At 40.2% G+C, this 22,348-nt stretch overlaps 1 protein-coding gene across 4 annotated transcripts in view; it reads left to right on the plus strand.

The window, feature by feature from the left end:
• The window catches only part of atp9b (ATPase phospholipid transporting 9B), a 34,643-nt gene that overhangs the window by 5,360 nt on the left and 6,935 nt on the right, over positions 1 to 22,348 (plus strand). For all 4 annotated transcript variants that reach the window (XM_020597377.1, XM_020597379.1, XM_020597378.1 and 1 more), the window contains exons 3-17: positions 1,694 to 1,844; positions 2,879 to 2,992; positions 3,369 to 3,477; positions 4,172 to 4,230; positions 4,904 to 4,955; positions 6,131 to 6,225; positions 7,476 to 7,556; positions 9,656 to 9,731; positions 11,227 to 11,303; positions 14,599 to 14,750; positions 15,023 to 15,165; positions 16,346 to 16,458; positions 17,877 to 18,128; positions 20,333 to 20,494; positions 20,794 to 20,886. In XM_020597377.1, coding sequence (XP_020453033.1) covers positions 1,694 to 1,844; positions 2,879 to 2,992; positions 3,369 to 3,477; positions 4,172 to 4,230; positions 4,904 to 4,955; positions 6,131 to 6,225; positions 7,476 to 7,556; positions 9,656 to 9,731; positions 11,227 to 11,303; positions 14,599 to 14,750; positions 15,023 to 15,165; positions 16,346 to 16,458; positions 17,877 to 18,128; positions 20,333 to 20,494; positions 20,794 to 20,886 — 1,729 coding nt within the window. The remainder of the gene's footprint in view (positions 1 to 1,693; positions 1,845 to 2,878; positions 2,993 to 3,368; positions 3,478 to 4,171; positions 4,231 to 4,903; positions 4,956 to 6,130; positions 6,226 to 7,475; positions 7,557 to 9,655; positions 9,732 to 11,226; positions 11,304 to 14,598; positions 14,751 to 15,022; positions 15,166 to 16,345; positions 16,459 to 17,876; positions 18,129 to 20,332; positions 20,495 to 20,793; positions 20,887 to 22,348) is intronic.

A 22,348-nucleotide genomic window follows, 5' to 3' on the forward strand; every position in this document is an offset into this window, starting at 1 on the left:
CCTCGATGTGCACCATCAGTCCAAAAAGACTTTTAGGTCAAACAGAGCGGGGCGCTTTATCCAGCTAATGATTAATTTGACAGGTTTTGCCCTCTAAAGACGCTCCTGTCTGGCTAAGAGAGCAGTGTCTATTTATGCCAGAACAATAAAGCGTCACATTCATAAACAAATGTTTGTGCATCACATCGGTGCCCAAAAAGTAACATTTACTGATAGAGGATTTTAATAGATTATTCTGTTGTTGGTGTGGTTTTGTTGTCAGTGCTGCATCTCCAGTTGAAGCTGCATATTGATCCCCCCTCCCCATGCCCCCACTAATGAACAAATTGGATTTTTCACAGCTGACCAGTTTGATGCTTTCCAGTAATTTTATGTGTGCTTAGTTTAGGATTATAAAACACAAATAATTCACACTGAATAAGCCCCGACTGTTCAAATGGCATATTATTTGAATAGCATTCATTTGCTCAAATAATCGCTCTTATGAATCTGGACTCGGAGTACGTAGACACAGGGAACGTCAAAGCCAATACAAACAGAACTTTTTACCAAAGTTGATTTGTATCATTTTGTGTTTTGCCAACTTGCTTAAAAAGTGGAAAAGCCAAGTTGATCAGCATGACGGTGTACACTGACACTCTCCTCTCCTTTCCCCCAGGTGACAGTTCAGGTCATTGTAGTTTACCCCCACTCTATACTGCTGTTTGCCTTGGATATCAGATATGCTTGATAAGCCCAGTTGTAGTTATTAGCATGTTGACAGAAAATCAAATACTTTTGAAAAAGTAAATGACAGTCTACAATCCTTTGTAATCTCTTAGAGTTCTGATAATATTTATAAAGTAGATACATGCTGTAGGAAATGATTGTTGCTTTCGCAGTTAGAAATATTCAGCATGAGGTACAACTAACAGGGACCCGAGGACTACTGTGCATCGTCTTCTGCCACAGTGCTTGCATACATGCAACATGGTCTGGTTCCTCAGGTTAGCCAGCTTATTCACCTCAGTCTCCCACAGCATCATCAAGGGAATTCCCTCTTGGGGACATGCCTTTTCAGATCAGAGTGCTAGAAGCAAAGGACTTGTTTCTGAAATTGTGTCAAAAGAAGCCTTGAAGATCCAATTAACAAGGATATAAATAACATCAGTGCTGTAGGATGTAGTAGGGCACAGCTGTGGAGCTCAGTGGTCACAGGTGACTTAACAGCTGAGAAAAGGGGCTGCTAAATTATGAAGTCTTGATATTGATTTAGTAGTGGGTCATTATTTTCTCACTACCATAAATGTTACAAATGAGCTGGGGGGGGGTCCTAAACAAACAACCAGCACTAATTCAAAACCCTTGGTTATGATTCTGAAAATATAATTACAGTGGAACCTTGGATTGTGAGTAACCTGGTTTGTGAGTGTTTTGCAAGACGAGCAAAAAATGTTTATTCAATATACAAACGAGGTCTTGTAATACAAGTAGTACATACGCTTTGTCACAACTGAGCTGATGGTTCGCACGCTTCACTTTTGTAGTAAAATGGCAAAGATGAAAGAAAAGCCTAAAAGTAAAATAACTTAGCACACATGTTTTCCATTCTGATTACTAACCTGTCATCTCACAACACCTTCTTGTGACCTCTTGTCATAGAATTGTGTTATTGATTTTTGTACAAAATTGTATTTTTACCTTTGTTTCTCAGCTGCTGTGACTGCCTGGCCCATATATGTCGAAGGAAGAAGGAGCTGAAGGCCAGGACAGTTTGGCTTGGCCACCCAGAGAAATGTGAGGAGAAGTACCCCAAAAATGCCATCAAAAACCAGAAGTACAACATCTTCACCTTTGTGCCTGGGGTGAGTTTCCAGAGAGCAGCACAAACCTGAAGCCTGTGGTTAAGTTAACAACTGTATATGTCCTAAAATTCACATTCTGAGCCCTGATCTTTGCTCCAAACCCAACCCAGATGGTTGTCCATGCTCCCACTCTAACTTTTACACTCCCCACAGTGGCAATTCATACCTGCAGTTAAAAGATGCTGCTCTTTTCACAGATTAACAGTATGTAAAGCGTAGTTAACTGTTAACCCTTCTGTCATTAAGTTAAGGCTGCACACTGTAGGGGACATTAGAGATCCATCAGAGTTACTTATTAAGAAGCAAATGGTTCCATGATTAAGAGGGTCGCCTTTGGTCCAGGCCATAAAATGTCAACTGTCTATTAAAGACGTAGATATTCTCATCGATAGTGAACCAAACAGCTCTGTTTTTCTCCCTCCACTTTGAATTATTAAATACACACAAATTGAGTTTAGCAGTGTGCATTTTTCCCTAAAGGTCAGGGGGCTCATTAACTGTAGAGCATTGTCCATTGATCCCATTGTCTCTGATAATCTGTGACTAGGTGCTAGGCTCTCATTATTGCAAACATTATTCAAAATTTGACCTTAGATGAATAGAATACTAAGGTCTCCCTGCTGATGGATAGCCCATTAGCGAAGAACCTCAGCAAGTCACACTTTGGTATGTGGGGGTAAGAAAGGTGGCCTGCTCCTCTTCTTCTTCATTCATGACAGTGGTTATCAGTCCTGTTTTTCATGTACTGAATGTTTATTCTGCAAAGCATCTCCACCAAATAACATTGTACCAAGCCACCCTGCTAGTGAAATCCGTACCCCGAATGCCATTTGAAGTGTCAGTTTCCACTGGGTTAATGTGACGTGAACAGTATAACACTTATCTGATTCCACCTCGGAACATGCACAGTAATCCATCCTATCTGCTTTGTTGTTGTTGCATCCTCTTTTATCATCTTCGGCAGCTGTCGTCATCTTTGGTTGACCTTGCTGACATGTTCACTCACCTCGTCTTGTCTTCTGCTCCCCTCTCAGGTTCTCTACCAGCAGTTCAAGTTCTTCCTCAATCTATACTTTCTGGTGGTGGCCTGTTCCCAGTTTGTGCCATCGCTGAAAATCGGATATTTGTACACGTACTGGGCACCTCTGGTAAACGCACCACAGTTTTTATTCAGTGCTGGATTCATTTGAAAAGTTGCCTACAGAAAGTTCAGAATGTCTTACCTCATGGGGTAGGACTGGATAAGTCTAACTTCTTCCTACTCCATTCAAGCATGTACTAGGTATAAGCAAATTGATATTGGATTATGTGTAAAATTATGTGTGTTGTCATATCAACTGTTTCTACATGCTTGAAAGAATAAATCAAATCAAATCAAATGTTTTCAATGAGAATTTCCTGTTTAATAATTAAGAACATTTAACAAAGACAATACTGTATATGTGTATAGATTATAAATGAAGCTTTCTAACGGACCATGATGTGATAGATCTACTTTTAAAATACGCTCAAATTGTTACTCAGGGTTTTGTGGTAGCTGTCACAATGATGCGAGAGGCTGTGGATGAAGTGCGACGCTACCAACGGGACAAGGAGATGAACTCTCAACTCTACAGCAAACTCACCATGAGAGGTTAGTGAGGGGACGGAAGCATATCTGTCCACTCTGCACCACCTGTCTGTAACTGTTTGCTGACATTATGATAAGGGATATTCCAGCGTATAGTCGAGCTCGACACAGCACTCCTCTGGCTCTACTCCTATAATAGAAGCCATTGTTCTTGCTTTAATTGCATAGATTTTTTTTTTCTTTATTTCTCAAGACTGTGTGATCTAAGATCTCTTTTTGAATGTGTAGTAAAATCCCCCTGTGTAATATCTGTGAATATGGGTGAGAATGCACTGTAACTTTCATACCCAATGGGTACTTGTGCATTAAGGTGCATGTGCACAGTCACAGTGTGATTGTGAGCACGGCAGAAGCAAAAGTGGGTCTGTAGCAGATACTGAAACAATATAATTAGGAGCTGCGCCATTGTTTTTGTCTGTGCCTCAGACCAGAGGTGAAAACAAGAAATTTTATCACGTTGGAGCTAATCAGTTTGTTAAAAGGTGAGAGAAAAAGAAGAGGAGTAACAGAAAACGGGATGTGGTCAGTGTGGTTTTCTTGGGTCACAAGTCAATACTTGCATATTTTTTCATTGCTGTTTAAAAATGAAGGTGTAATTTTAATGAGAAGTTCATTTGTGAATGTGTTTTTTTTTCCCCACCTATGCTTCTTTTTCTTTAGGTAAAATACAAGTCCACCTATACTTCTTTTTCTTTAGGTAAAATACAAGTGAAGAGTTCAGATATACAAGTTGGAGATCTGATCATTGTTGAGAAGGTAAAACTTTCTCCTCCCTCTCTGTAGATGTGTTTGCATGCACAGATTTTACACCATCAGTTCTGGGCATTGGCCAGAATTTCTTTTTAGTTTAGTTTAGAATTTACATTTCACCCTAACCTGGTCTTAGCCATAAAAAAATAATTGAAAAGCAGCATTTTTTTATAAATCTGAATCAGAGTCATTCTTAAACTTCAACTCCTCTCTACTTTGGTATTATTAAAGTATGCTGTGACCACACTTCACCTGTTCTAATGTGAGTTACTCTGCACAAAAAAAGGTTTTATGTATTAGTACACATTCTCCCAAGCTCCAGATGAAGAAGTAGTATATTTTAAGGTGACATTTTGATTTGTTTACAAGCTGTTTTAAAGTATAAAGAATAGCATAACTGGATTTTAAATGGCAGTTCACAGTGTTAATTAAAGTTATGGTAAACCAACTTCTCAAATGCACTCCTATAAAACTCCCACTCATCTGCTCAGCCAACAAGAAATCTAGCTCCTTCTGGAAAGTGGACAAGTTAATTTTCCATTACTGAGTGTTTAAAAACTGTTTCTCCTTCACTCTCTGGTCAAGGTATTAACCTTGTTTAATTATTCAGGAGGATTCAAAGGGCTTTTGCCACAGTGTTCAATAACCCGCCTCCTCTTTGTTTCCTTTCCTTTTGTAGAATCAAAGGATTCCTGCAGACATGATATTTCTCAGAACGTCAGAGAAAACTGGTGAGCAGGCAAAGTGGTGGGGTAACTGTATCAGTGTGATGCTCAGCAGAACTCATGGATTAAAAAAAGATTTTAATAGGGAGAAAAATATCTTAATAAACAGTTGTAAATGTTTCCATTGGATGTAGTGCTAATCCAAAAACTGTATGTGAAAACAGACAGAATGCTGCTGTACACCTGTGGCATTTAAACAAACTGTGTCAAGATCATCGGGGTGAGAAATGTGACTTTTCCCACCGGGAGGAGCTCAGATGATCAAGGCAGCCTGTGATTGATATGATTTATGTCACATTGTTCAGGTGACAGATGATGCAAATTCTAATTAATCAATGAGCTGGATTTTTTTTTTTTTTTTTTCTGAGGGGCATCTGGAGGAAATGTACTGATGACATCATTTCCATCAATCTTTGAAATGTCAATATGCTTGGTAGACAGTTGTTGATGACTTTATACTTCTAACACACACACAAACACTGTTTCTCTTTCCAATGTTCAGTCTCATATACTTTGTCTTTCACATGCTCACACACATATATCTCAGTAGTGTTACATGAAGAGCGGACCTGTCATTGCAGCAGAAGGAAAGCATGAATCATCCTCACTGCATGAATGTTTGTCATCCTAGTTAACCCCCGAGGGATGGTTTACAGCTGCCCTTTACCCCCTCTGTCAAATAGTTGTTCTCATCCATCAGTTTCATATGTAATATTACCTCAGATCAATGCAGGTCATGGCCCAACATTTAACGGACTTTGCATTGTGTCCACACCCACCGCAGACATTGTGTTGTGCTAAACACTCTGTATTAAAGTGCTAGTTTATTATAGTGACATTTTTTTTACACATACAATATCTCACAGATGTGTTGCATTTAAACACTATATGTTTTATTTAACCTTATTTAATCTTTCAGCCAGTCTCATATTTGTTGGCTAAACCTTTAGAATTTGCTTTAAATTGTAGTCAATTTCCCAGGGTTTCAAGAATTGCAAGTTTATAGCCTGATTTCACTGTGATCCTGCAAAAAAACCTTTCTTAGACCCATCCATAGGGAGTGTAGCTTCATAAACACACCGCTCATTGTATGGTGGCAGTAGGGCTTTACTTTCAGTGTAAGAGAGAAGTGTGAACATAACAGACACAAGTATTCACCCCATTTGTGTCCTTTTTTTCAGGTGCATGTTTCATCAGAACAGATCAGCTGGACGGAGAAACTGACTGGAAACTGAAAGTTGCTGTTGGCTGCACACAACGACTGCCAGCAGTGGGGGTATGGATACATTACAGTATAGTGAATCTCTAACAGATGAACTGAGTAAGTCAGTGGGTGTGCTGTTATCACTAAAAGCATTGCTCATTAAATGAAGTTGTCTGTGCTGTGATGGAGACCTGACGACACTGATGACAGGAACAAACTGGTCCTGGCAGCAGCTTCCTTTTAACTGTAGGGGATACTCAACACTTTCAGATTTAAGTTGTGTTCATGGCTTTTTTATCACCACTTAATGTGATCAGAGAATTAAAGTTTCAGTAAGTCATTTGATGAAAGACCTGCGGCGTCCAGATTGAGTTTCAAGAAACCCGACAATAGCAGGAGTCGTCTTTGGTCCATCCAGTATTTACTTTGTTACCTTGTTGTCCCTCATTTTTATACTAGAGAAAGGATGAAAAGAGTTTCAGCAGAAGGGAGAAGGGTTTTATTTAGTGGTCTTCATCAGGGTCATCCACAGTATGTTCATCAGCTGCATTACTATCACTGAATACGTCATTCTTCTGAGCGTGTAAAATGCTGGAGCAACACTACTCTCCACTGGGGTTTCTGTAAAATAATCTTCCATGCTCCATGTTCACCACTCTGCCCACATTTTCACCAAGAGAACACTTTCTGAGGATGACTGAGGACTGGCTGGCCACTGCAGAAGCTGCCTGCCTGAATAATTTAATAATTACTATCAATTTTTTTCCCAGTGTGGGGGTGCTGTGTGCCTGACAGGTCAAAGGTTACAGTCTTCCTGTTAGGATGACTGAGAGAAACAGATGATTGAGGGCAGGTGGTTCGTTGTTATTGTGCTGTCTTTAAGTTGTTTTTTTTGGTTAAGATTCCAAACTGCAGCATGTTTGTCATATCAATTTTTTACTTATAATAACATTATGATTTATTTCATGATTAAAAATAAATCAAACTGCCTATGATTAATATTAAAAGAAGATGGTACTTAGGTCCAGTTAGATTCCGATCAATTGAAAATTCTTAACTCCACTTAAGGTCCACTTACTAGATTGTTTTGTCCATTTGTTGTTGAGACAGTTCTTTGATATTAAGTGGACCTTGGGTTAAAATTATTTCATCAAATTATATTAATTTTAATGACACCTCTAATTTTGGGCATGTGGCTCACGTTCATCTGAAGTGGTTTAAAATGATTACAGCAGCAGAATGAGCATACATGCACTGCAAACATAACCCAGTTTACAATAATTTATCAGGACTCAGGACTTTAATCTCCTCTCTTGTTTCAGGACCTCTTCTCCATCAGCGCTTATGTCTATGCCCAGAAGCCTCAGCTGGACATCCACAGCTTCGAGGGGAACTTCACAAGGGTACAGTAACTCGCTAACATATTTATGACCTGGAACACAAATCTTAAACACATGCAGATTTTTCTATAGAAACTGGATTGACACAGAAGATGTGTATCACTGTAATGTGTCGACAAGTGGCAACAATGAGAGCCTGTGTGTCCATCCTGGCCTCTTGTTATCTCCAGCAGGCATGCCTCTCACATCACAGGCAGGTTTTCGCAACTCCAGCTCCATCCATCCCATCTTGCTTGTTGCGGAGTGATTTTTTTTTTTCTTTATTAATAGCAGATTAGCGCAGCCCCCACAGAGAGGAGAGCTCCAGTACAAAGGGAGGCTTTGTGGTCCGTCTTCACTCTTGGCCACACACCAGGCTTAGTGAGCGAGCACTTCCTCCGCTCATTCATCCTCCGCGGCCTTCCTTTGCATAGCGTGTGCTTTCAGTCTGAGCGGGATGGGAAAAAAATGGGTTCCCACAGATCCGCAGCAAATGAACTTACCTATTTATGAGGGTTTCCTTTTTCCTTTTTTTTCTTGAGCTGGATATGGTGGCTTTGTTTCTGTGGTCTTTATTAAGAGCCTCTGCAGTTATGAAAACTGTAGTATGATGCCAATGTCAGAGCGGTCAAGCATTCTGTAGCCTGCCATTTATTTTTCATGCACCTCTTCCCATTTTTGAGTGGATTGACAGGATGTGGGTGCTTAGGTATCATAATTATCATATCAGGCAGGCTATTTGAGCTGAAACTGGAGCCTTGACTCTGCACTCCTGACTCTAGCCATTTTCAGCATTTGTCTTTATTTAAGGGTAGAAGGGTAAAGGAAGAGGAGGAGGGTGAAATAGGAGGCTCTCCAGGGGCTTATTTATCACCGAAATCTCCTCTATGTGCACTCACTATGCTGGTTCTTAAAAGCAGCCTCTATCGTCATGCCAAATTTAATGAAAGTATTGATAAAGGGACTACTGAATTGCTACAGTCGGCACAGCTGTGTCAGGTGCTTACGAAAATTAATGGCGTTCGTTCTGGTCAGGCTGCATACAGTCTCAGCTGTGCCCGTTTACCTCAGTTTTTTTTCCAGCTAAAATTTGTATTTTTAGACATTTTATTTTCCCCGACTGTCTTGTTCCTAAAATGCTGAATAAAATGGCAAATTCTTCATTGTACAATTTTACTGTTTTGTCTGAAAGTTAGTTTTAAAAATGGTTTTAAAGTAACTACCACACAGCTGAAACTTTTGGTCTTCAAATAAAACCCGCACAACTGCAAAAGTTAACATTAGGTAACTGTCTATATTATTTTTGAGACATCACTATAAATACAAACAAGTCCATCGCTAAAAAAATCCCTCTTGATGGTACCTAATCAACCGGTGTAACTGAAGCACAGAGCAGCTCTGTGGTAAATTTGCTTTTATAATAAATAATGTTAATCCCTCAAAATTAAATCCAGTCAAAAAGTGAAATCTAAAATTTGTTTGAGCTGCAGTTTTCTTTGCGTTTTGAAGGAAAATATTGTTTAATTGCACTGGTAGTGTTGCACTGCCTAAAAGCAAAAATTCATGACTTCATGGTCCTGTTTTTGTCCTTTTCCACTTCACAGCCACACTGACCAATACTAATTAGGAGCTGGATAATTGCAGAAATAAATTCACAATGTTAGGATATTTCTTTCAAGCAAGTATCTCTTCTCTGCCACTGGGGGCTTGTGTAGTTTCTTTTCTGTACATGAAGGTTCCAATAAAGAACACGGTCTCTGAAACCAACGCATTAACACATTTACAACCACAGAAAATACTAGATTATATAGCAAACCTGTAGCATTTGTGTATTAATTATATTTATGTCATTCTGAAGTGAATCTGCAACTGCCTACGTACATTGTTATTTCGAATGTAGTGCCTTAAGGTTAACAAATCTGACATTAATGAATTTGTAGCTACTTACATACACTGCATTTTGACTAATTGGCTATAGTGTTGGAGAGTGTCAGAGCAATGTTGACATTTTTATTATAAAGATAAGGTGTGAAATGATGCTGCAATGCTTTACTGCTAAACTGTCATGGCCAAACCAACAGGTGAACTTAAATAAGTTAAATATATTTGTATTTCTACTATAGGAGGACACGGACCCACAGATCCATGAGAGTCTGAGTATTGATAACACTCTTTGGGCCAGCACAGTCGTTGCATCGGGTAAGGGAATGCCATCTCTTATTTCAAGCCCATCTTATCTTGAAACATGAGATAAGATTTTTCCAGATGTTGCAGCGATGTAGCTGTGTCTGTGTGCTTGTATAATTGTACACAGAGCGTTCCTGTCATTATGCACTCACCATTACATGCCACCCCTCTGCCTAAAAAGGAGCCTAATAAAAAAAAAAGTGTGAGTGTTGAGAGGGTGTGTAACCTCACTGACCCTGGTTCAAGTCCAGATCGGGCCCCTTGTTGAAAGTCACCCCCCTCCACCCACCATAGTGGCACACAGCACAGGAAGTGTGTGTCTTTAGAATATACACATAAATGGAGTTGATGGAAACATGCACCATTTCAGATTCTATTTGAATGAGACTGAGATTTTAGAAAATTCATTTTAAACTTGTGGAGCATTTCAATAGAAACAAAAGCAGTGACCAGCATTGTGATTCTGCATGGTCTTGTAATCAAGTACTGAGCACAGGAGTCATGACAGTAGTTTGATTTGGTACTGCTATGTACTTGTTTGAAGAACTCTGAGAAACACACAGTTAATAATCCTCCCTTGCTCCACCTAAGCGATTCTCCATTGAAACGGTTGTGTCAGTTGAGAGTGTTTGTGACGCTCCCTGTGATGGCCACACCATTGATTTGTGGTGTTGCTCTCCCCTCTGGCCTGACCTTGGACCAGAAGAGCAAACAGATACACTGGCATAAAAAGCCCAAGTTAGACCTCTTACATCACTCTTCCTGTTGTATGTTGTCATCCCTCACACGCCTCTCCTTGGCAGACACTTTACTCTCTCTCTGGTGGTGTTCTGGGCACATTAACTGGCCCAGATCACTATGGGCCAATCCAGCTGTGACAAGAGAATTACTTGCTGGCATATTCAAATTGAAGCCTCTCTGCATGCTGAGCCACACACCATTTGTCACATCATTCAATATTTCTGAAGTTAGAAGTCAACAAGAGAAATTCATCATTTTTCTCCTGGCCCTGTAACAATTGTTCGCTTTTCTCTTTTCTTCATTTTCCTCATGTTGTTTTGTCCCCATTTTTAACTGTGTTGCCATTTTTATAGTTTGGGGATTTCAGGGGCAGCATTTAGGTTTATTAGTGTCTTTGCTCCTCCATTAAGCTCATTTAATATTAATGACTCATTAATCTTTTGTAATAAGGCCACCATAATGAATTGGCAAATAAAGATGGCAGCGTATTGATCAGGTTTTATGAGCTTCAATAGGGTGGCTGAAGGCCCTCAGAGTCTAAGCATATTAAACTCGTGTCTGCTGGCTTGACTGGCAATGAGACCCAACTGCCTCAGCTCAGTCTTATTGTGTTTCCTCACATGCACTTCATCTTGTCCAAGATGAGTATATGCATGTATGTTTGGGTGTGTGTGTGTGTGTGTGTGTGTGAGCGAGAGAGAGAGATGATGGGGGTGAGGTTCAGTTAATGAGCAGCATTAACTTTCCTTGTCTCTCCTCTTGGCAGGCACGGTGATAGGGGTGGTGATTTACACAGGCAAAGAGACCAGGAGTGTACTGAACACATCCTACGCCAAGAACAAGGTGAATATGCTTTAGCTTTTGTATTTCAACAGGAAAGTTGACAAGTTATGTGATTTGTTTGGCAGCACATGGTTTAAATTGTTTTGGTTTTTATTACAAATAATAGGATTAGGAAAGGATGTCATGATAATACAGTATTATTTACACTGTTATTACTTCTGTTGATGAAGCTATGGGGGTACAAGCCCCTAATAACTAGCCACAACTAAATGTGTGTTTGGCAATCTACAAATAAAATCCAGATTTGCAAATGTATAAAAATGATTTTCTGTGTGCAGTTCTTTAAAATGTATTTACAGATTGTTAGATGCATGTGCACAGATCGATAGACTCACACGGATCATGTTACGCTTGTGTGCACGGCTTTGAGAGTATTTTCCCGTTCTCAGATCCACAAATGCATGGTGCGTTTAAGGACAGGTGGAAAGCTCAGACATTTGACCTTTTAAGGCTTTTTTCAAAAGAGATCAAATTACTCATAATCTCTTGATTGTACTTGATTGTACTTTAATTAAATGTATATTTCAGCATGAAATATTCCTATAGGGCACCTTACCTTACCTTACCGTACCTTAGGGTAGCCTATGTGGTTACAGCAGTGTTAACTTGGTAACCTACTACATACCAACATTAGATTTAACTTTGTTTAGTAGGTTACTAAGACAGCAGTGCTGTTAGCACATATTACTCATTTATAAATTTTGATTTTATTTATAGATTGATGAACACACATTTGTGGCCTTTATGGGACATACACAAGTTGGTTTTTACACAGTTGTAATCTTGACTGCATTTGTAAATCACCAAACACACATTTGTGGCCAGAATTTTAGCGCTATTAGCCTGCCAGTTAAGATGACATCTTCAGATGGCTTGTGTCTTGTTTTCTCCAACTTACAGGATATCTTGGTTTGACATCCTGTGCAAATCTAACAATTACAGATATGGTTCACACATTTCTGAAAGCAAATGTTAAAAATAGTAAAGGCCTGTAAAGTGTCTGGTGAAAGCCACACAGGGTGAAACACCTCACACATAGTAACATCTTTCCCAAGTTCCCCTCATGCTCCTAATCACTAATCAATCACTTTGGTGAGGTGTTTTCTTTTTAACCTTGACTTTCTAGATAAAGTTGGACCTGTCAGTGCAAAAGGTCGGTGCCTGCTGCTAATTAACCAAAAGGGAAATGAACTAGCAGAGGATTTAAATGACATTTTCAGCAGAAAGTTAATCCCGTAGAATCCCCATCGAGCGTTTTGTCTCCAGATTGAGAAGATTAATGAAAGTTGATTCTAAATATAAGATTTTACCTGGAAGATGGTTGTGCTAGATAGACACAGGTCAGCTGATAGAGACGGGCATCAGCAGGATCTCAGAGGCAGGGTTATGGCGCACCTGCCATGCAGTAACTTTGACAGTCAAAGTTGTCGCCTGCAGCTCTGTGGCACAGCAGAGCCCCTTCCTGCTGCAGCACAGTTTTGACATCATTGTCTTCTATTAAGAACGCTGATGTGGCCGGTCAAATGGCGGGGGCCAGTGTTTTGTGTAAGCTCGACAACTGAGAGGAATTCAATATTTCAAGGAGATGATGTCAGAAGTGCCAATATGGAGACTGGAGATTGGGTGAGAAAGTCGATACAGTGCGGCTAAAGTCGCAAGAACGTTTTGGCCTCATATAATCTGTTGTGACACCAAACAGGACAATGCCGGCACTTGATCAATCTGACAGGGCATCAGACATAGATTCACTCTTTGTCTCAGTATTGTTAGACAGACCTCTGTCTGAGTAAAGAGACAGAACAATGTCATTTGACAAGAGCTTGCTCTTCAATAAAGATTGCTTGTTTGATGTACATATCCAAGTCTCAATACTCTGCTCTCTCCACATGTCTCTCAAACTATGAAGCTTAAGGTTGTTTACTAAGAACTCAAAAATCAATTTCAGTTTTTCCTTTGCATCCTTGATGTGCCAGTCACAAGAACTAAACAATACACTACTTACTGAACTGCTGATGTTCTTTGGTTCAAACTCAATGAATATTCAAGTCCCAGGGCTGCAATTCTTCATCAGATTTCACACACATACTAAAATACAAGCCACACAGGCAGATCGAATCATTCCTTTTGCTTTTAATGGCTCAGAGATGAATGGGGTAAAATATGCACTTTTATTCATTGATAGCATCTTTAGGTTGAGGTAATTGAGTCCTTTTTCCCCCCTTGACTGAATGAATAACGACTTCATCTGATCCCCGACAAGGCTTGGAAAATTTAGACTAGCCATTGTTCAAGCAGAAGGGGATCCTTCGCTTTTCAGGCATGCACTGTGCTCTCTGTCTTAATTTTTCTTCATTTTAATCCACCCAGACCCCCTATTTTTCTCAAGAGCTCAACCATGAACCATGTAGTGAGGCTCTGGGGTGGGGCGATACCACCCTCTCACTGCCCCTGCCCTTCTCTTCTCCACACTCTGTTACTGGGACTTGAACAGCAACTGATAAATCAGTCACACTGGTCTCCCAGCTTTCCCAGTACTCAGGGGAATAGCCTTGGTGGGGGTTTATGCAGTGGAGGAATTTTGCTGCTTTTTATACGTGCTTGCCCCCCTCCCCTCCTTTTCAGAGCACTTTCTTTATTTGAGGGAGGAGAGATGTTATGTTCTGCTGTTTTTGTAAGCGTGGTGCGTCAGATAAAAGCCCTCTGTGTACAGGGGTTTTTCTGTGAGCTCTGCCAGAAAGGGGAAGGACACTTCTTTATTTGACATCTTTTTCCCACATGCTCTATTGGCTGGAAGATACACTTGAAAAATAAAAAACAACTCTGACCTCTTTTTTTTTTTTTTTTTAGAGAGCCATCTCTATATAGGAACCTTTCCCATTTTTATTGCCTTCCACAAACTATTGTTTGTTTACTTCATGATGACAATAACACAGTTTGTAATGTACCACAAAATAGTGCCACCAGTAAACTTGTTTATGCCATGCACACAGTTTGCATGATAAAAGCTTGCACCTAAAAATGTCTTTTGTTGGCTTTGTTGCAGCATATTGTAAGGTTCTGGGAGCAGATGGTAACGCCTCAGAGTTTTTTCTAGTATAAGTAGTTAGAAGAGGAGTAACATGTTTACCTGGACTTGTCCTGTGTCAGTGCCTTTCAATGGAAACAATGGAACCTTGGGCTGCAGTGGAGTAAACATCAATGTACACACACATCAGATTTAACTAGAAATAGTTAGCACAGTTAGTTATTTTGCAGCAGATTCTTGTTTTGATCTGTGACGTCTTTGCCCCCTTAGGTTGGTCTGTTGGACCTGGAGCTGAACAAGGCCCTGTTCCTGGCCCAGCTGGTTCTGTCTGTCGTCATGGTAGCACTGCAGGGATTTGTGGGTCCCTGGTACCGCAACCTATTCCGATTCGTCGTGCTTTTTTCTTACATCATCCCCATCAGGTGCTTCACTGTGCTCTGTAATTCTTTGTTTTTTCAAGTGGAGGTTTTTGTTATTTGTGGCCCCGCGACCACAACCAAAAGAAAAAAGTCTGGGCAGTGACATATTTTGTTTTGTTTTGCATGGAATTTGTGGACTTAAAATGGAAACGAATACATTTGAAAATGAATTTGAAAAGCTACCATCCCTGCTTTGACTCACAGGTTTCATTAGCTTTTTTTGTCAAATTATTTTGTGTTATAATGGATTACAACTTTGCTTTTTCCTCATATAGCTTGCGTGTGAATCTGGACATGGGTAAGGCAGCCTATGGCTGGATGATCATGAAAGACGAAAGCATCCCTGGCACTGTTGTGAGAACCAGCACCATCCCTGAAGAACTGGGCCGGCTGGTCTATCTGCTGACAGACAAGACAGGTAGGAGTCCAAGTCAGTCGAATGCAAGTCCTCATATGCTGCTTCGTCATTGCTTCACGTTGCAGTTAAGCCACAATTTGATCATCTTATCAACTGAGTTATAGAAAACAGCACATATCCTCAGATTTTTCTGGTGCTATAGAGCCTCCTTTAGCTTCTCTCATTTCAGTATCATAACCTGATTCCCTAATAACAAATAGCTGTTCTTTACTAATTCTATGCACTGTGTCAGTGTGATAAACCCCTGTGGTGGTCCTAACATGTTTCTTTGTCTTACCCAGCTAATGTAGGTAGGAATGGATTGGCTTCAGGGCCTATTTATCCAGGTTGATAGTTAAAGCACATGGAAAGAAAAACACGTAATCAATCCATTAGAATTGGTTAACTCTGTGGCCTAATGTTTTTGAAAGTTAGATGCCCTCTAATCAGCTTTACGCTCTATCAGCACACATTCTGGCAACCAACATCCATTAAATAAGACCGCTGCCCTTGTTTTCAAACTTTTATCTTCGGGCTCAACATTCACTTAGGCTTTTTGTTTGCCATGTTGTGTCCTGTCTGTTAGTTAGGGAGGACATGCAGTCCATACTGGTAATGAGATTAGGTCAGAGAGCAGGCAGTCGCACCACCCTGCAGGTCTCACGATGCTTTATAGGCATTAGCGGTTTCTGAGGACAACGCTGCGCTTTCTGTGGGGGCATATGTGTCCTTGTGTTTTCAAGATATTGAAGTATCTTTTATTTTTGCTATGAAGTAGTGGCAATGTGATTTTTATTTTGATGTGTAGACCAATAAAACCAACAAGCCAGTATTACCTTATTATAGATATTGATGTCTGTGTGTATGTCAGATGGTAGGTGACAGGAAATTCTCCAAAAAGGTTTGAGTTATAGAGTTTGTCCAGCAGAGGCTTCTTGGTATATGTCTTGTTCACAATTCTTAAAAAACTGTAAGGGCTATTAGATGATATACTGAATCTTTATCATATTTGTTAAAAGGTCTGTCAGTACTGGTCAGGCTATACTTTTGATGGGTATGAAAAATTATGCTGCAAGTGCCATTACGCAAATAAGAGCAGTCATATAGTGAAAAACAGTAATCCAGGGGTCATGTAGAGAGTGTTTTTTTTTTTTAATGATTTGTTGGTTTCTAATCTCTAAAAATGTCTTGTGACCTGCAGGCACTCTGACACAGAATGAAATGATCTTCAAGCGGCTGCACCTGGGAACAGTGTCCTACGGCACTGACACCATGGATGAGATTCAGAACCACATAATCCAATCATATGCACAGGTAAGACTCGCTATCCAGTCTAAAAGGTAATACAGACAGGCATGTGTGTGAATGTGAGAATGCATGATGCCTTTGAGACCTGTTTAAGCCCCTTCAGTTTGAATTTTCCTACACTGACTGACCAGTTCAGTAATATATTATGAGGATTTTCACCTAAGACCCTCACTGTAAAGGCAACCACCTGGAAGTTGTGTTGTAGAGTTTAAGGTCATTTTGATGAGTATCAGGCTTTTTCACACTTTTTACCAATACAGTCATGAATCTCCAATTAAATAACATTCATTAAAATCTAGATGCTCCAGTATGTGACACAGGGCAGAACCAAAGTAAAGCAAACGTGCCACAATACAGTATGAACATTTTTATGGGAGCAGACGCAATAAAATACTGCATCTACCATTTTTCATTCCATTTTCCTGCTTTTACCCACCTCTCCCTGTAGATCAGTTTAATCAATATTTATATTTAGCTAAGGATATGTTCTCCAGGAAAGAAGCCCATATTGTTCATTCATCATGTGATGTCCCTGAGTGACTCCCTGTACTGTAAGCAAGTGTTTTCCTCACTGGGTGGCTCAGATCTAGCTGTACTCTTGACAGAAGGATATTGTTCGCTCTCAGCCAGCTCTGAACAGCTGGTCAACTCTGAAACCATCTGCCCCACACCCTTATGTGTAATCTCAGTTGATGAAAAATGACTAGTCTTTTTAGCAGTGCACAGCCGAAACCGAAGGAAGGCAGCAATTTCTTTGTCTGACTGGTTTAGTTTTTGTTGCTGTTTTTTACTAGGATACTTTAGTTTGAAGTGTATGTAAAGGCAGAGGTTGGTTATTGACAGAGCATCACTCAAGGAGCATATAAAGATTTTATTTTAATCTTAACATTTGTATACAGAACAGGTTGAATAGCATTTTTACAACTAGCAGTTGTCACTTATAAGTAAGTCAGTTATTTTTATAATTCATTAAAATTTACTAGAACCCAAGCAATCTTCAGATTGCTTGTTTTGTTTGACCGCCAGTCCAAAACTCTAATATATTCAATTCCCAATAATATAAATCACAGAAAAGCAACAAATCCTCACATTAAAGAGAAATGAAACGGCAAATGTTTGACATTTTCGATAAATGATTGTTCCAGCACTGCGGTTATCTTCATTTAAAACATAAAATAAAAATAAATCATTAGAATTAAAAAATAAAAATATATACCTTTGTCAGAAATAGACTGAAAATTCATGTAAATTAGTCAACGGTATAATGAAATTTGGTGCTTGCAGCGATCCTTAAATAGTTTGAGTTGACTGAATCAGGTCAGACTTCAGTTATAAATATATGGGACTGAAACAGCATGTTTTTTTTAAGTCACTGAGCATTTGTACTGTAGAACCAGTGCTCACGCTATTTGTTTCTATTCTAGGTGGCCTCTCAGCCCTCCAGCTGTACCACCAGTGGGTCCACTGTATCGAGGAAGACCCAGGCATCTGGCCCAAAAGTCCGTAAGAGTGTCAGCAGTCGCATCCACGAGGCTGTGAAAGCCATCGCCTTGTGCCACAATGTGACGCCTGTCTATGAGTCACATGTCGGCGTCAATGGGGAGACAGAGTCTGCCGAAGCTGACCAGGACTTCAGTGATGACAACCGCACCTACCAGGCCTCCAGTCCAGACGAGGTAAATGTGAGATACAGTGGATGGTTTTTAGCATCCAGATAAGAAAAAGATAAAGTCATGCACTGAAACATTGCCTCTCTATTGCTGTTTTCAAACCAGAACCTGTGTGGAGGCTACACATTTGTAAGTTGTTGACAAATGGTTTTGTTTTCCAAGATCTTTCTTTCTTCTGTCACAATGTAATGCCATGGACAGAAAGACAGAGGTCATGAATCTGTGGTAGTGGTTAAGCTGTTTAATTGTCTGTATTTGCTTCATGAGAATTTATGTAACCCAAGAGTGACACAGAGAGACGGCTGAGGGTGCTACCAAGCTGTATGTGTCTCTTTGTGATCATGCTACAGAATTTATTAATAGAGAGTGTCAATGGTAATTGAATAATGGGAACATAAGGAAAGATGTTTTGATCAGTAAAGTTAGTCAGTACTTGCTAAAGAGTGGTAAAATGAATATTGATAGTTAATTTTTCTATACACACCCAGTTAAAGACTGTTGGCATGTTTATCACTTGTGACATTCGAGGCTTTGTAAGGCCTTTGTAAGACAGGAATACATTCTGTCGTACCCCTAGCCAGGTCTACCAATCAAAATGGAGATAAAAAGGTGACGAGAGATAAATCTCACTTTTCCTTTTTGCCTCTCCCTCTGTTACCTTACATTGCTTGGATTGATCAATACTTAATTTTCCCTCAGAGACGAAGAGAGGTGGAGGTCTGTGATTGTTGGTGGAGCGCTCACTTCCCTTTCTACTACAGTCTTTATTCATTGTCAGTCTTTTTATTTCCAGCTCTCTGCTCATGGCTCTCTCCTCAGGCTCACTGGCTGTAGCGTCAGATCTGGACCACCTTACCTCTGTTAGTGGTAGTTTGTTTGGCCCTGGCTCTCTCCTCAGCCTCTCTAATGTAATGAGCCATCATCCACAGCTGAGGACACAAGGGCTGTGCAGAGGGCTATAAACACCACCCAGAAAATAATTGGCAGCCCACTGCCCTCCCTGGCTGACATAACTAGGTCCCGCTGCCACAGGAAAATTAAGGCCATCATAGGGGATCCCTCACATGCCGCCCATCACCTGTTTGACCTGTTGCCTTCTGGAAGGCGCTTCAGGTCAATCAAGTCTCATACCACCAGACTAACACATAGTTTCTTTCCCTGGGCCATTCAGATCACTAACAATCATTGACAATTTTCCCCAACACATACACAAATACTTAAGCACACACTACCACAACCATGGACTCTCTACTGTTTAAGTTAGTAGAGTCTCAGTACAAAGTATACTCGACAATCATTCGGTGTTAGGCCTGTCAGTATGTAAGACTATTTATATTTATATTACAATGTGCTCTCTTTCTAATGTGTGTGTTTTATCACATCTTAATGTTCTAGTGCTTATTTGATTCTACTCTTTTGAATTTACTTTATTTTATGTCCACTGAAGCGCACCGTTGTTTGCTGGACACACACAGTTTCATTGTGCTCCTTTTGTGCAATGACAAAGTCTATTCTATTCTATTAAGGAGAAGAAGCGAGCCAGCCACGGAGGTCAGAACAGGTGTCGTCTCACCAGCTTGTCAGTCCTCCTATAATCACCCATTTATGTGACTGTCAAAGGACTGTTCTCATCCTGACATGCTGTAGCTGCTTTTAGTTTTTACAGGCAGTGCTGCCACTGTGATTTCCATGATCACTAGAAACTCAGTTGAAATGATAGATCAGGTTGTTTAAACCAGTCTGTTGTCATAAAGTTGTCAACAGCAGTCTTTTCTCTTACTGTCGTGACACATGATTCACGTAGTTTGTATCCAAGCTTGAATTAGTTTCTGTAGAGCTGATAAAATAGATTGAAGAACTAGGTTTAGGGTCCTCAACTCATGGTTTGTATGTGTATGTAGCTGCATACAAACACACACACGGCAGGATAATGACACACAGATGTGTGTTAAGTAAATATAGGCAACCCTTTTTAGTGCGCTTGAAGGGGGCGCAGGAGAAATGATGGGGTATTAACAGGAAGTTCCAATTTGTAGGTCAGAGTATAATAACAACCTTTGAGTGGGCAAATTGAAAATGAACCCATTGAGAATGAGTCGTGTGCAGCTGAACGCTCATCTATTTAACTTTTATTTATAATGGTCAAAATATTATAATTTAATTAACATCTACACCCATGTGACCCTGTTGTATTTGTATGTTTTCCATAGGTGGCGCTGGTGCGGTGGACAGAGAGCGTTGGCCTGACCCTGGTGAACAGAGACCTGACTTCCCTGCAGCTGAAGACTCCTTCAGGACAGATTCTCTCCTTCTACATCCTGCAGATCTTCCCCTTCACCTCTGAGAGCAAAAGGATGGGCATCATCGTCAGGGTGTGAACCTTTATAACAGTATTATATGTGGATACTACTGTATGTGTGGTCTCTGTTGTTGAGTCATATGACTGTTTTGCGACCATTTCAGTCTGTCCTCAAATTTTCCAGTTTAAATTTTAATCACTAAAATGACTTTTGCCCATTTAGTGTCACACCATTAATGTTTTGAATTATTTATTGAACTGTACATAAACTGAATGATGATTGTTGTGAAAATGTACCCTTTTATTCTGGAGTTTACATGTTTTCTCAGGAGTACGTTTATCAGTGCCGGAGTTTTTGTGATTCTCATTTAGGAGGAGTCTACAGGAGACATCACTTTTTACATGAAGGGTGCTGATGTCGCCATGGCGAGCATCGTGCAGTACAACGACTGGTTGGAAGAAGAGGTAAAGATTCAAGCTTGCATATCTATACTACACAATAAAGGTACGTTCATGCAATGTCAACAGGAACGGTAAGGAAAGGAAGAGGGGAGTGCTCACAAACGTCCTGGGTATCCTTGATGACATCAGAGAGCGTACAGAATGAGGAAGTGATTAACCGCCACCTCCTTTATCCTATACCCACATAATAAATTCCATCAAACATTTAACACACAGGTTAAGACATTAAGAAATATACATCGCTTATCTTAGGGACAAGTGGAGTGTCCACACCCACTTTGTCACACCCAGGTTAGCTGGATTTGCAGTGCTTGAAGTGGTTTGTTATGAAACAAAACCAGATAGAAATAACCTGCACACCAACAGGAACGGTAAGGACAGGAAGAGAGGAGTGTTCACAAACGTCCTGGGTACCTTGACGACATCAGAGAGCGTACAGAATGAGGAAGTGATTAACCGCCACCTCCTTTATCCTATACCCACATAATAAATTCCATCAAACATTTAACACACAGGTTAAGACATTAAGAAATATACATCGCTTATCTTAGGGACAAGTGGAGTGTCCACACCCACTTTGTCACACCCAGGTTAGCTGGATTTGCAGTGCTTGAAGTGGTTTGTTATGAAACAAAACCAGATAGAAATAACCTGCACAGCTTCTTTCAGATTAAATGAGCGGATTGTACTAGTGTTAGTACTGTTTTTTTTTTTTTTTTTACCAAGACTGTGAACCTTTGACTCATTAAAAACTGAGCCACTCTGGGTGAAATGTCGTCAAAATCACAAACATGAAAAGTGTTATGACATGAGTAAAGATAAACCACAGATAAATGTTAGAATAGTTGTTCGCTGCAGTCATTTTTCATCTCTTAAGCAGGATTTTAATGGAGAGATCAGCTGGCTGAGTCTGCACCAGTTTGGTGGCCAAAGGTCTCCTGTGCATATGTTCATAATCATATTGGCATTATTGAGTCATTTAGCACCGGGGGCAGCTTTTGATTTAATTAGTGACCTAGATAAAGTTGAAGTAATTACACTGTGTCATATTCTTGAACAATGGTGCTAATGATGTCCTGTTGGCTGCAATATCCTGCTACATATCAGCCAGCACTTACTCTGCTTGTCAATAACCAATCAACAGGAGATGTGCCCTCCATTGGTGTTTCATATCAAAAATAATCTGCTATCCATCCCTTTGTTTTACTGTGCCCTCTGAATTTCACCAGAGGCCTTGTTATTCAGTATTGATTTCCCTTGGTGTTGGTACCAGTATGTTGCTATTGACAGTACTGTGCAAGCTGCACTTGTGCCACAGTTGATCTCATAGAATAGATGATTGGCCCTTTATTTAATTTCAAGTTCCATCCATCCATCCACCCATTTTCCTCCGCTTATCCGGGACCGGGTCGCGGGGGCAGCAGTCTAAGCAAAGATGCCCAGACTTCCCTCTCTCCAGACACTT

The sequence above is a fragment of the Monopterus albus genome, unplaced genomic scaffold (genome assembly GCF_001952655.1).
Source record: "Monopterus albus unplaced genomic scaffold, M_albus_1.0 scaffold34.1, whole genome shotgun sequence".
NCBI classification, from domain to species: domain Eukaryota; kingdom Metazoa; phylum Chordata; class Actinopteri; order Synbranchiformes; family Synbranchidae; genus Monopterus; species Monopterus albus.